Genomic DNA, 15,218 nt, shown 5'->3' on the forward strand with positions numbered 1-15,218 from the left:
CATGTAGTAAATTAAGTATGTTAAGGGAGGTAAGATTTCTGTACTTCATTCCAACTGATAAAATGACAACATGTATATGTACTATAATGTTTAGAGTAGCTGCTAAAATATATAGTAAAAAAATGTATACACAAGCCGGCGCCGCGGCTCAATAGGCTAATCCTCTGCCTTGTGGCGCCGGCACACCGGGTTCTAGTCCTGGTTGCCCCTCTTTCAGTCCAGCTCTCTGTTGTTGCCCGGGAGTGCAGTGGAGGATGGCCCAAGTGCTTGGGCCCTGCGCCTGCCTGGGAGACCAGTAGAAGCACCTGGCTCCTGGCTTCGGATCAGCATGGTGCGCCGGCCGCAGCATGCCGGCCGCAGAGGCCATTGGAGGGTGAACCAACGGTAAAGGAAGACCTTTCCTGTCCACTCTGTCAAAAAAAAAAAATGTAAACACAAAAATGGAATTCTAAATATGTTCACCACGTAACTGACAGAATAGAAGGAACAAAACCCTAGAGATACCAAAAACAGAGAAAACAAGAAATTACACAATGAGGCTCTAATGTTGCACTTAAGGTATATATAACTGGTCCAATTAAAAGACAGAAATTGGGACAGATGTTTGATGCAGCAGTAAGACACTGTGTGGGACAATCACATCCCTTATCAGAGTGCCTTGGTTTGAGTCCGGCTGTGTTTCTGATTTAAGCTTCCTGTGAAAGTGTACTGACGGAGGCAGCAGGTGATGATTCAAGGACAAGGCTCCCTATCACCCACATGGGAGACCTGGATTGAGTTCTTGGTTCCTTGGTTTGGCTTGGCCAAACTCCATTTGTTGCAGGCACTTGGGGAGTGACCCAGCAGAGGAGAAATCTCTGTTTTCCTCTCAAATAAAAATATAATAGAGAGATTGGCAGATGGATTAAAATATGATCCAACATATTTTATCTACAAGGAATTAAAATATAGCAATTTAGGAAGGTGAAAAGTATAAGAATGGAAAAAGAGATGTCATGCAAACATCAATTAAAAGGAAAAAGAGTGTCTATATTGACATCACATAAAGTAGACTTTAGAGCAAATGTAATTACCAGACACACGTGATGTAAAAAGATTCAATACTGCAAGAAGAGTTAGTGATCTAACTACGCATATATCAAATAACAGAGCTGTAAAACTTGTAAAGCCAATTTGGTATACAAAAAAGAGAATTTTTAAAAATTTACAGTAACAATTGGAGATATCACAATATTTTATCAATGGGACAAATAGAGAGGCATCAGAGATACACAAGAATTAATAGCATCATCAACCAACATGGTCTAATCACCTATTATAGACCACTCTATTAAAAAATAGCCAAATATACATTATTTTCCAGTGGTCTTGGAACATATAACAAGATATGCCACATTTGGGGACATAATGTAAACCTCAACAAATTTCAAAGAATTGAACTGATAACAGCGTTTGTACTTTAACCACAATGAAATCTAACTGGTAATCCATAACAGAAAAGTAATGGGAAATTATCCAAACATTAGGAAACTAAACATCACACTTCCAAATAATTCATGAGTCAAAGATGAAGCTTTAGAAAAAATTGAAACTACACTTAAATGAATGAAAATGAAAACTAAACATAGCAAAACATATGACACACCTGTATGGAATTGCTGAGAAGGAAATTTATAACACCTAAATCATATTTGAAAAGAAGAAAATTTCAAACCAATATTTATGCTCACTCGAGAATATAGAAAAAGATGAGCAAATAAATACAAGGTGAGAAAATAATTACAAGTTTGCAAATCAGTAAAACAGAAGACAGAGAAACAGAGAAAATCAATTCAACAAAAAATATGTTCTTTTAAAAATAACTAAAACTGGAATATCTGTAGTAAAACTGACAGAAGAGAGAAGATACAAACTATTAACACCAGGAGTGAAACAACCAATATCACAAGAGATCCTGAAGACATCAACAAACTAATAAGGAACATTCTGAGTATCTCTACACAAATAAATTTGATAACTTAGATAAAATAGACCATTCCTTAATGAATTTAAATTATGACTAATATAATACAAAACAGATGGTTTGAATAGTTCTCTAAGTATTGTTATGGGCTGAATTACATTCCCCCTAAATTTCATATGTTGCCATCATAATTCCAATTAAATTGAAACATAACTGTTAGGGTGGGTCCTAATCCAAAATGACTGTGTTCCTTACAACAAGAGGAAATTAGAATACACTGAGAGATATCAGAGAGGTCTCACCATGTGAAGACACGGAGAGAAGGTAGCCATCTGAAAGCCGAAGAGAGAAGCCTCAAAAAAAAAAAAAAAAAAAAATGAAATGGGCTGGCGTTGTGTAGTGGGAAAGGCCACCACTTGCAATGCTGGCATCCCATACGGGTGCTAGTTCATGTCCCAGCTGCTCCTCTTCCTATCCAACTCCCGGCTAACAGCCTGGCCAAAACAGCAGAAGATGGCCCAAGTGCTTGGGACCCTGCCACTCACATGGGAAACCTGAATGAAACTCCTGGCTCCTGCTTCAACCTAACTCAACCCTGGCCATTGTGGCCACTTGAGGAGTGAACCAGCAGATGGTTATCTATCTGCCTCTCCCTCTAACTCTGATGTTCAAATAAATAAATCTTTAAAAAATAATCAAATATATCAGCACTTTTGTCTTTGACTTTCAGCCTCCAGAATTGTGAGAAAATAAATTTCTGCTTTTAAACTATCCAGTGTGCAATATTTTATAATGTCAACCCTAGAAAACTAACACAAACATTTAAATTTTTTTCTGCATCTATTACTTTTAAAAAAGTCATCTTAGCCTAGATAATTTCACTAGCTAATTCTAACAATGTTTAAGGAAGAATTACCACCAATTCTTCATAATCTCTTTCAGAAAACAGAAGAGGAGGGAACATATCCCAATTCATTATGAAGTTACTATTAGCCTGATACCAATACTGAAGATAACATCAAATAAGAAAACTATAGGCCAATATTTATAGTAAAGGTCTTTAACAAACTACTCGCAAATAGATTCAGTAATACACACATGGAATTAAATATTATGACTAAATAGAGATTACTGCAGGAATGCAAGGCTGGTTTGAAGCTGAAAATCAAAGTACTCAAAGAATTATCTAAACAAATGGAAATATATACCACATTGATGGATTAAATATCAATTATCTTCAAACAAGTATATAAGCTTAACACAATTTATATCAAAATCCCATAAAATATTTTGTTAGTATAGACAAGATAATTCTAAAGTTTACATGGAAAGGCAAAGAAACTAGAAAAGCTAAAATAATTTTGAGAAACAAGAATAAAGTTGGAGGAGTCAGCCTATATTATGTTAAGACATCATTTACCTACAGAAATCAAAATCATGTAGTGTTGGCTAAGGGTTTTACACATCGATCAATAGAAAGAATAAATATCTCAGATAGACCCCAAAATAATACTAATGCAAATTATATTTCTGACAAAGACTTATTTAGAATATATAAAGAACTCTCAAATGCAAAAAATTAAATAATCCAATTAGAAAATGGAAAAAGACATGAAGAAACATTTCACCAAAGAAGATATAGAAATGGAAAACAAGCACACAAAAGGATATTCTATCATTTATTAAAGAAATGCAAATTAAAACTATAATATAGCTATACATCAGTCAGAATGGCTAAAATAAATCTATCAATAACATCAAATGCTGGTAATAGAAGGAAATTTAACCTCACATACATTGTTGATGAGAAGGCCATTCATTCCAAAAAAAGTTTGCAGTTTCTTAAAAAAACTAAACAAGCAACTTCCAGGCATTTATCTCAAAGAAATTAGTACTTACATTCACACAAAAAAGTATATGACTATTTAAAGCAGTTTTAGTTATAACAGTCAAAACTTTGAAAAAAATCATAGACATCTTTTAAGAGGTGAATAGCTAAACAAATTATGGCACATTCTTGTTAAGAAATAGTATTCAGCAAAAGAGGGAAGAAATTGAGACATGAAACAAGCCAGACAAGTCTCCAGAGAATTACGTTGAATAGAAGATCCAATCCCAAATTTTACATACTGTGTAATTCCATTCATATAACATTGCTGAAATGACAAAATTATATAAATGGAAAAAACAGATTAGTGGTTCCAAGGGGTTTAGGGTTGTGGCAACTCAAGTCAAGTCCATCTGGTCATAAAAGAGCAACAGGAGTTATCCTTGTAGTAATTGAATTTGTTCCTCACTGTGTCTACCTTAGCATCTAGGTTGCGATATTTTACTGTATTATTACAAAGTGTGGCACTGAGAAAAATTTCATAAAGGGACCATAAGATTTCTCTGCATTCTTACAACTGCAGGTATCTAAAAAAAAAGTTTAGTTAAACTTTGGACTGACTGTATTCTAATTACACAAGTTATTTTTCAATGTAAGGTAAACATGCAGGATAATTTGAGTGTTTATTTGCATTACATTTTATTACAGCATATGACAGCACAAGTGATACATTTGTCCATGTTGGTGAAAATCACAAAAAAAAAATACACACACAAATAGGACTTCTGATTTCTATACCACACTGATAGTATCAAATCTGATGAGGAAATTCAGTTTGGATGCTGTGTGCAGGTTTTATCATTAGTTTTGGCTAGCAATTTATATCAAATAGGCCACTTCACACATTCACTCAAAAGAAATCACGCCTTCCATCATAATTTCTTAACTAAATATAACATCCAATGGAGCATCAATTTCACAATAAGTTTAGCTTCTGATTTCTTTGCTGGTGGTTTCTTGTGAGAAGCATCTTTCTTTGCTGCAGTTCCAGGACAGATATTGATGAGTCTACTTCTACATTAGATAATATGTATTTCTTAGGTGGTAAAACCATCAAAGGGAACTAACTAATTTAATCACCAAGTCTGTCCACTATGACACAGTATTTTTCTGCCTGGACACATTATAGGATTGTATATCTTTTCAATGTTTAAATTAGGCATGGCCATTTGTCTTGCTTTGGCAATTAAAACATTACAGAAGTGGCAAGTCCCTCTTCCTGGTGGAACACTTGAAGAACTGGCAATGATTTTCCACATTCCTAGCATGTTCCATGATGAGATGAGCATATACTTGATGATGGGGAAATCCAACCTGGGATCCCCGAATGAGAAAGATGAAGTCTTTATTTGCCAAGACGGGAACATAGCACTACCAAGATGTAACTGCTCTTTTCAGTCACGGAGATTTTGGAGTTGTTATCATAGCATCAGCATAACCTAATTATTATTAGCTGATTGATATGTTTTATACTTACATTAAACACAAATTTCTGCAACAGGAAATTTTATTGTGACATTAAATTGTACACTCCAGTTAATGCATCATTCATTGGTGTACTTCATGACACTCTACTGTAGCACATGGAGGAGGAGGAGTGGAAGGAGGAGGAGGAGGAAGGAAAGGGAGAAAGTTGGGGAAGGGAAATTCTTATCAAATCAAGCTTTGTATCTTTTTCCTTATGGTAGAAATTACCATAATAATTTTCTGGTTTCTCCATAATATCAAGCTTTGTATGAAGGTGAAAAAACAGAGAAGAAACAATATATCACATTCATAATAAAATATGAATCACAGAAATATATAGATTACCTTCAGCATTTCCAAAAGCTTCAAAGGATGCAAATATCTGTATATGTGCACTATGTATGAATTATGGTCTTTAATATATTTTTAAAAATTATTAGAGGGAGAGAGAACAAAAGAAGAGGATAGAACATTTGCATCTGATGGTTCACTTCTCAAATGCCCACATGGGAACCAGGAACTCAATCCAAGTCTCCCATATGGGTGTCAGGAACCCAATTAATATAACCATCACTGAGTCTTCGTAGGGGATACATCAGCAGGAAGCAGGAGCTGGATCCAGGTATTTAACCCATGCACTTAGATATAGAATAGCAGTGTCTTACCTGCTAGGTAAACCATCTCCCCATAACAGTTTTTATTTTACACTTTACAGTTTCTTTTAAGTGCATACTCAGCAGAATGAAGTTATTGTGGCAAGGTGACTTAAACTTCCATGTTTTTAGTGGTTATAGAACTTCCACTTAAAGATACTTTCCTAATAATTTGAACTAATGCTAATACAGTACTCTTAAAAAATTAATTTCAAATTGTGCTCATGATACCAATTTTTAATTTAGAACTATATAATATAAAATTCTCTTAATCTAACAGTCACCAGTGCTTGTCTATGCATTTGTATATCTTTTCATGCTTTGTACATTTTTGTCTGTAAAAAGCATTGATATAAAGGAAGCTTATTTTCCCCATTAATTTTTATTAAAGTAATCAAAGATCAGATTAGGAGGTGTTGATTTTCAACACTGATAGAAATGTAATATACCACAAACTTTCAAGCCAAGTGCCCTGCATAACTACTAGATGGTATGGACTACTGAATGCTTGAACCCTTCTTTATCTATGTGACAGCTGTCATCCACCCTGGTGATAATGACCACTGGCGATAATGATAATACATGCACACTTCATATGGGTGGTATGCAGAATGTTGTCAGTTAATTTAGACAGAATCCATAGAATGGTGTCTATTACACAATATGTGTTCAATAATTGTAGTCATTATCATGTTTGTTTTAATGTGTTAGTAACCCATGCTCTAACCACCCCCCCCCACCGCAACACACACACACACTCAACAATTATCATCATCTCCTTACTCTAGGGTCTCTTGTCTTCCCTTGGGCATTTCAGATAATCTTAGGAACTGTGTGATGAGTCGATTAAAATTCTATTTTGAAATATTCTATCACTTTAACAACTACCAATGGAAACCATAAAACTACTTTCCTGTCTGAAAGTAAGTTTTTAAGGTAAAGAAAGAAAGTGGCTATATTTCATTAAACCTAAATAACTATTTGCAAATAGGATAACTGATAAGGGTGGCACATGCTTTAAATGATTTTAAAAGTACAAACAAGAGTCCTGTAGTAATCCTCCATAGGTCCATAATAGGTAGACAATGGGGGTAAATACTATGTCTCTTGGTGAATACAAAGGTAGGGAATAATTAGTGTAAGCCATGTTCCTGTCTTTGAAAATCGTTCAGAAAATTAACACACAAGCATTAAGGAGGCAGAATGGACAGAAACACCCTGTTGTACATCATTGCTCCACAAATCCTGTAACACATTGTTTAATTCAGGAACCTTACCTCCAAAGGCAAGTAATAATTTGTTTTTATCATTATTTTGTTAAAGTCTGCCCCTGTGCTGTCAGGGCCAAAACATCTTTCTACTTATCACTGATTGCTGCCCAGCACCTGGAACCAAGGAACTCTGCAGCAGCACAGGCAGTATAATTCTCCCTAAACAGGTGCAGAGTATGAAAGGAAAACCTCAGGTCAAAACTACCCAGTGAGATCAAAGTAGCAAGGGAATGCTCACTCTAAAATAAGTAACAGAATTTTAAAAACTGGAACAGCTTTGAGTCAGTTAAGAAAAGATACATGCACCATAGGATTGATGCCTTAGTAGCAATGAACATTTTATATAAGTAAATGGAAAATTCAATTTCAATATCAAGATACTTGTGCCTGATAGCATACGTCTCTAACCATGTGATTACACTCTAGCTTCTCCAAATAAAGATGTAGGCTTACCTCAGGTGTGTGTGTATTTGTGCATGTGTAGTGAGGGTTAACCACTGAAGAACTGGATAATTACTCCCCATGCATAAATCATGTTTCCATGTAGTTCAGTTTAATTCCAGTCTCTTTTTTATATTTTATGTTGAGTACTTGGGGTTTGAAATTGTGTGTACTGAATTTAATTAAAGATAAGAATTAAAGGAAATCTATGATGGTCAAAATAATTTTTAAATTCATTATGTGAAGAAGCAATTAAGTCTACTTGAAGAAAAACAGATCAAGATTTGAGAAACGTCCGTCCAATAAAATGAATATTATGAAAGCTTCATGATAAACTCAAATGAAGAGTAATTCTCTGAAGACATGAAGCTTGAGTTCACCCCACTGAGACCTTTCTTCAAATCATGCTTAATTTAAAACAAGTGGAGATTTCAAAACTATTTCAACTTAGAACTAATGAGAACATTTGGTTTCAGTCTTCATTGCTACACAAATTTGTATAAAGTACATACAACAGGCTAAAAGACATGACATACACGGAAGGCCTCAAAATATAGTCTGCATTTTAATCACTGATAGTTGAAAGAGAATTGTATAATTCTTCTAAAACTGCCCAACCTCTTGTCAGAGTGACGGGATTAAAGTTAATTAAACTTGCTCAAAATTCTTCAAGATGGCATTCTGAAGAAAATGATGGTCATGCTCTGAACAAAGAATAGACTGATAACTTAGGAAGTTTAAAATTAAGTGCAAACAGATATACATCTTCAGCCATCTGCTTTATAATATACTTTGCTGACAAATCTTACTGGCTCAAAATCTTGAGTGTGCCGTTAAATGCTGTTTATAACTGTAGGAAACATGGTTAATGGTGGCAAAAGGAAACCACCAGGAAGGCTATCTGCCATACTTATTGTATCAAAAATTAGAAAAGAGACAAAGATAGAGGTTTATTGCCCTCAACATACAGTACATAGTAAAGGGGTGCATCATGCTAGAAATACGTGGTCAATAGAGCGGGGCCCTACTCTTCAAGACCACACGAGTCCTTCACCTCTCTGTACCTGGAATTCTCATCTGTAAAGGGTCAGCTCCTCTAACGGTGATGTAAGAACTAAGAGTGAATAAAGCTAAACCACAACCAACCAGGGGACGTGGGGGCAGCTGTGTTTTCTGAAATCGCCACTTCTGGAGTAAGCCAAAGAAATACCTATAAATAACGAAATATAGATGATTTGAAATTAACAAGTACATACACCCTCAACAACACAGGTATCTCACGTTCAAAAGGAAACACAAAGTACCAAGTGACCATGACAGGTCACAGGTAAACTTGAACATTAACTCAAAGCGCCATGTTTTTAGACTCAGAATGAATCCAAAGAGGTAGGAAGCGCAAGTGCATACCCATCATATGTATCCCCAACTTCCACACTGCCCTGCCCAAAGCCACGCCCCAAGCCTGCCAAAGAGCAAAGTTTTGCAATAAGTCGGGGAATGGTACCATTGAGTCCCAACTGGGCTGTCACCGCCCCTCTTCTCTTTGGCTTTGGTCTCTTGACAGACACCTCTGTCCACCTTCCACTCCGGCTACCAGAGCGCACCTCCCTCCTGCCTTCCGTCCAGCAGAAACTCCGAAGAGGGCAACAGGCAGTAAAAGCCGAGGACCCTCCACCCCTGCGCCCCGGTCCCCCGACCCCCCAGTCCCAGCGCCCGGCGCCCACTCCCACTCAGCCATGCGCCGGGGCACCGCAGTGCACGGCAACGAGCGCAGACGCCGCTGGCTGGGAACCCATCGCGGATTTCCCGGCCAGTACCTCCCCGGGCTGTCCCCCAACATGAGCGTCATCCCTAATGGAGGTGACCACGCCACCTCCCCATCAGCTCAGCCCACGAGGACGACCGAGAGGGCAGCGATCGCAACAAAACAACTCGACCCGCGACGCCAGGGAGACGGCTGCCATCGCCACCCCGGGAGCCCAGCCGCGGCGGCTAGCAGGGGCTGCGGCGCGGCCCGGGCCTCCCCGGCAGCGGCGATTTACCTGCGCAGCCCCGCGCCCCCGGCCCGGCCATCCTGCAGCAGCCGCTACCGCCGCCCCGCGGGCCCGAGGCGCCGCCCGCCGCCCGGGGAGGCGCCGCGCCGCAGTCCTGGCTGCGGCGCCCCGCACATGCTTCGCGCTCTCGGCGGCCAGCGCCCGCGCACAGGTGGGGAACCCCCGCGAGTGGGCGTTGGGGCGAATCCCTACTCCCGCCGGCGCTCTCCGCCCGCCTCCACTCTTGACTTTGCCCGGTGCGCGGCGCCTGCCCTTGCTGGAGCGCTCAGCCGCCCGCTGCCCGCGCCCCGGCGCCGTGGGCGGCTGCGGTCCCTGCGCAGCTGGGGCTGCGCGTCATGTGCACCTCCCGCCCCGCCGCGGGCTCCGCGGCACCGGGCGGCCGGGGGCAGCGCGCGGCAGCCGGGCCCCGCGCCCCCCTCCTCGGCCGGCACACGGACCCCCGTCCGCCCCCGCGCCCTCCCCCACTCCGGAGCTGTCAAGGAAGCAAACGCCGTGCACACACCTTGGAATGGAGGGGCGCCTCAGTCACCGACTCGCCAAACTCTTAGAAGGTGTCCATTGGTCTGCAGGGAGGTTTGGGCATGGAGTAGGAGCCGCTTTCTTATTATTTAATAATGTTGGAAGTGCCGGGTCGGCTGCCAGAGTTGTGGGTCATGTGGGCACAGCAGAGGCTGGCTGCTGCCAGTACCAGGGTTTCCTGAGGATCCTGAAACTATGATCTCATCCTCCTCATCCGCCTCCCCCGCCCCTCTCTCCGCGGGCGCGCACGCACAGCACACACATACACACACATACACACGCGCGCGCACACACACACTCACACCGCGTGCACCACCTTCCTTCCCGGACCGAAATATTCCTCCAGGGAAATACAGTATTCACGCCCCTCACTGGGGGAGGAAAAAAAAAAACCCTCCCAGATACAGGTTTTTCTCTTTCAAAGCTGATTTATGTGCTTTGTTTATTGCCTACAATTTTCCCTCACACGTGCAAGGGATCCGAACTGAAACTAGAATTAAAATAAAAAATAATCACCCTCTTATGTTGACCCAGATTTTGGTCAGAACCCAGAGACTCAAAGAGTACAATTTTCTTTTTAAAATCGAAGCAATAACGTACCAGGCTTGAATATAGAATAGTGAGATCTTGAATGTATGCAGTGGGGTTCTTTTCCAAGCTGCAAACATTTCCCAAACATTACCTCATTTGTTTGCAGAGCGTCCTTGCAGAGGAGGTGGATGAAAAGGCAAACAGGATTGTCACTTCAGAGGCACAGGTGAGATAGCATGACCTATGCAAAGACACACATTGAGTCACTATCTCACTATAAATATTAATGACACAGCTACTCACAGCTTGCCTGTGGACTATCATCAGTTCCTGGAAACTTAAGACAGAGAAAATAATGAAAATATTCTTGATTATATTTAAATTACCTAGCAAGATCGAGCACTCTTCAATCCATTTTTTCTGTATATGTTTTCATACAGTGTTGTCTTGTGCGTTTGTACATATCTCCAGTTTCATGTTTTTGTATAATTTTCTGAGATGGGTGTTGAGTATATGTATGTCTGCTTTCATATTCATTTGCATTGTTTAAATTCCTTAGATAGTAATTTTAAGCAATTCTAGTCAATGTTTTTGGGGGTAGTAAACGATTTCATAATAATTTGTGCATGTCACTCAAAGCCCTTTTATGTGCCTGGTGTTTATGAAGAGCTGTGCTATGTTTTGAAGAACACAGAGAAATTTACTACTCCATTACTTTGCATATATATACATTATGTATATATGTATGCATATATACATACACAGACGAAAAGCTTTATTTTGGTGGTGCAAATGATAAAAAAAAAATACGTGATATAATCTTTTTGCTTACCTAACTTATGCTCCACGCTAAAATTGTGTTTCTTGACTTCACGCACCGGGTTCAGTCTGTTGTTGACGTCCCTGCCTTCAAATGGTCAAAGTAATGTGTTTAACTTTCTCCTTGACCTGCACGTGTCCCGTGCTCACATAAACACCAGATGGAGATTGTTTTATAATTGTACAAGTTCTTAGACGCTCTGGGGTAGTTTTGCTAAGGTGTAGATAAGAAAATCTAGTCGAACACCAGCCTTCTCGCCATCCAAACAGAATTAGAAGAGAAAGCAGTAGAAAGAAAAGAAAAGGGGGAATGAAGTTACAAGAGGAAGAAGTGAAGAAAAGAAGAAAAGGAGAAGAAAAACACAATTTACTTTCATGTAAAAGCTGCAATTTTCCAAATTTTGCTGCATGGAGAGCAAACTCAGGAAGTTGTTGATTTTCTTCCTGTTATCCACTAATCTGGTAAAGTTATAACAATTTGGTGACAAGGAAAACAGGTGTTACTCCTGTAGTGTCTGTCCTGAATTATCTAAATTTTAAAACATTCAAGTAGAAATATAGGATCCACTAGGAGAAATAAATAGACTGTGACTGACCTATCATTATGTTATTATAAAAATGACAATGGGATGAAATAGCCACATAGTAAACATTTTTTAAGGAGAAATTAACTCTGAAATTCAGGGAGACAAATGTGAAAACAACAGCACAGGTCTATTAAAATGGGTAATAAAGTTAGGCTTGCAATATCTAAGGTAAACTCATGGCAATAATATATTTTTAAAGCACTTTCAGATTTTTCAAAGTGGTTTTCATACAGCCTTTATTGATTCTAATAATAACTAGAGGTAGGCACCTCTGTGCACATAATTTTTAAAGAATGTGACGATTCTCCCTAGTTTTCTACATGTCAAATGGAAACTTCTGAAACTTCCTTGGTTGTTTTGGAAATATCATCTTTTGATCAGTCAACCCTAAAGGTGTTGCTTTGTATATCTTCCCTCCAGTCTGCATAAACAATATGACTAGATGGAATTCTAGGCACAGGTTGTAACAGTGATTTATAATCCGGGATTTTACACAGGATGTTGGAGTTAAACTAGACGTTCTGGCAGGTGCAGACACTAATGGCCTTGCAGTGTGTCTGGAAGATTTCTGCAAAAGAGGGGGAGGCCTAAATTGAAGAGCAATGCATCACAAGCACTTTGGTTTTGAGCAGCATACTCATGGTGGGATTTGTTTTGATTAGAGTTATATTTTTGTTTTGTGATTATGACGTGTTTTAGAAATGCATTTCAACTTCAGTGGCTCAACAATCAATCATTAGCAGTTCCTATCAGGATATATTCATTTAGGGAAATATTTTCATCTAGTTATCCACACATATTTGTATAAATTTAAGTTATTTTTAACCAAGGAAATGAATTATTATTGTTTATTATTTGATCTTATAAATTCTTGATTTAAAAAATAAATTATAATTAAAATAAGAATGTCCTCAGGTAAAATCATAGTGTTTCATGTATTGTAGGGAAACTCTAGGTGCATGCCTGTGTTTTAATACATAGTAATATATAGAGTTTATATGTGTTATAGTGCAAATAAGGATGATAATTATTATATGTGAACTGGTAATAGTTTGGAGGTATGAAGAAGTAACAATTTTGGAGTATTTGAAGACTGACACTACAAAAGAAGTTGGATGTGAAGGAGTTGGAGAAATTAACAACTATGTTGTTAATTATCAGCTCCTCAACTATCTAGGTGTAGACCCTGAATCAATGAATGATGATATGGGGGCTTGAAGAACTTTTATATACATAAATTCTGCTCCTCCCAGCAACTGGCTACCTTTCAAGAACACAGAGCAATGCAAGTCAAGAAAATGAATCAGCTGACCTGAAGCTTAGGGAATTCATTCATGGTTAGATTTCTTTTTTTCTTGGCATGTGAGCTTCCAAATTTTGAGGTATGGTAATTCTTCCCTGGGCAGACTTATGAAGTAGTTGAATTTGTCTCCGCATTTTTTTTCAAAGTCCATTTTTTTTTTTCCAGCAGAAGGCCTGACGTTTTTCTGGTTCCCAAGGACAATCAGCAACTCTTTGCTGTTCTCTGACTTTTCAAAATACGCCTATTGTGGGCCTCTCAACCTCAGATAAAACATGTTCTTAGGACTTCTGCTGAACTGCAAACTTTGTGTCCTATTCATTCATGAAAGCTGTGGGGATGTAAGTATACATTTGTATCAATAAACACTAAGAATGTCTATTCAGTCTCTTTATGTGTTATTTCAAGATGCATATTCATATCAATTGAATATACATTTGCCTGAGAAATTCTGCATTGGTTCTGTCAGCCACTGGGGAGTAATATTCTGGCTTGTCACCTGAAGGAGGCTAAAGCTCCTTGCCTCTAGGCAGAGCCTAATGGCTCTGCTCTCCTTGGCAGTCCCCTTTATGGTGCTCCTCTGTGACCAGAAGACCTTCCTGTTTCACTAACAACTTCCTGAGAAACACTGTGTATGATTGCCATATTCTCAAGTGTAAGCGACCAACAGTATTTTGTTTCCTGGTGTAGAATGAACTAATCTGTTGATGTTTTAAATAGTTGTGATTCTACCTGGTAATTCATTAAATGCGTATAATAGTGGTTCACATCTCTCAGTGGCATCTCACCAGCATATCCTTTACTCCTGGTATAATTTATTTTCTCAATGGACCATAAACAAAAACTGGTGTTTTAGATGAACCTGTAATGCACTGGCGCAGGAAAGCCACAGTGAGAAAAAGCCAGCTGGAGTGCACGCAAGGTGCTTAGAATCTGTTTGCTTTGCTGTTAAAACAGTCCTAAATCCTATTTTTAATCACTTTGGGGCTGAATTTTTTCTATGGGCATGTGAGCCCAAGAATACCAAATATCTTGGTGTAAGTAACCAAGAATAATATTGAATAAGTCAGGTCTACAGCCATACCACCCTGAATGTGCCTGCTCTCATTGAGTCAGTCAGATGTATCAATGGAAAATAAATTTGATCAATGTAGATGACTAATCTAAATAATTAAGGGAAAAAACCCTACTCTTTATTTCAGATTAATGAACTGATGAACTATCCTCTTATCTCAAGGAGGCGTCAAATTTTTCAGTGATTATTTATAAATAAAACCCAATGTTTTTAGTAATTCCAGAGAAACTGGTATGAAATGAAAAGCTTAGTCAAAACAAATTTTGTTTATGTGAAATCACTGTGCCTGATTTAATTTTTTCCCACTGAAATGATGCTTTGTAGTTCATGTAGACACAGTCCAAATCTCTGTAGGCCAATGGGAGCTATGTTAACAAGTACACATTTTAATTCAAAAGTTGATTCCTACACTAAATACCAAACAAATTATTTGATGCTGAGAAGACTTATATTTGATGAAAACCAAAAGAGAGGGTGATGAAGGTAAACTAACCAAACTGTAACCTTTAAGAGTGTCTAACAACTATGTACCTTTGGAGCTAGTTCAAAGTGTATTCATATGAAATTACAACACATCCAGTAGTAGTCAGGTTTTCTTTGCTAATGGAGCTGCTGGCATTGTGTATGTGCCATAGATATTACAAAGGATT

General features: G+C 38.6%; 2 protein-coding genes across 10 annotated transcripts in view; one reads left to right on the forward strand and one right to left on the reverse strand.

Annotated features, from left to right (window-relative positions):
* Positions 1-10,524, reverse strand: part of DTNA (dystrobrevin alpha) — a 419,235-nt gene extending 408,711 nt beyond the window's left edge. For all 9 annotated transcript variants that reach the window (XM_070050330.2, XM_089305832.1, XM_070050313.2 and 6 more), the window contains exon 1: positions 10,240-10,524. The gene's annotated coding sequence lies outside the window, so the exon portion shown is untranslated. The remainder of the gene's footprint in view (positions 1-10,239) is intronic.
* The window catches only part of LOC149123750 (uncharacterized), a 32,687-nt gene extending 18,823 nt beyond the window's left edge, over positions 1-13,864 (forward strand). The window contains exons 3-5 of the mRNA XM_089304907.1: positions 9,248-10,288; positions 10,954-11,013; positions 13,662-13,864. Of these exons, the coding sequence (XP_089161033.1) occupies positions 9,248-10,288; positions 10,954-11,013; positions 13,662-13,722 (1,162 nt within the window). The 3' untranslated portion in view covers positions 13,723-13,864. The remainder of the gene's footprint in view (positions 1-9,247; positions 10,289-10,953; positions 11,014-13,661) is intronic.
* The last annotated feature ends 1,354 nt before the right edge of the window (positions 13,865-15,218 follow it).

Source organism: Oryctolagus cuniculus, chromosome 10 (assembly GCF_051225735.1).
Source record: "Oryctolagus cuniculus isolate XC-2025 breed Fujian yellow rabbit chromosome 10, ASM5122573v1, whole genome shotgun sequence".
NCBI classification, from domain to species: domain Eukaryota; kingdom Metazoa; phylum Chordata; class Mammalia; order Lagomorpha; family Leporidae; genus Oryctolagus; species Oryctolagus cuniculus.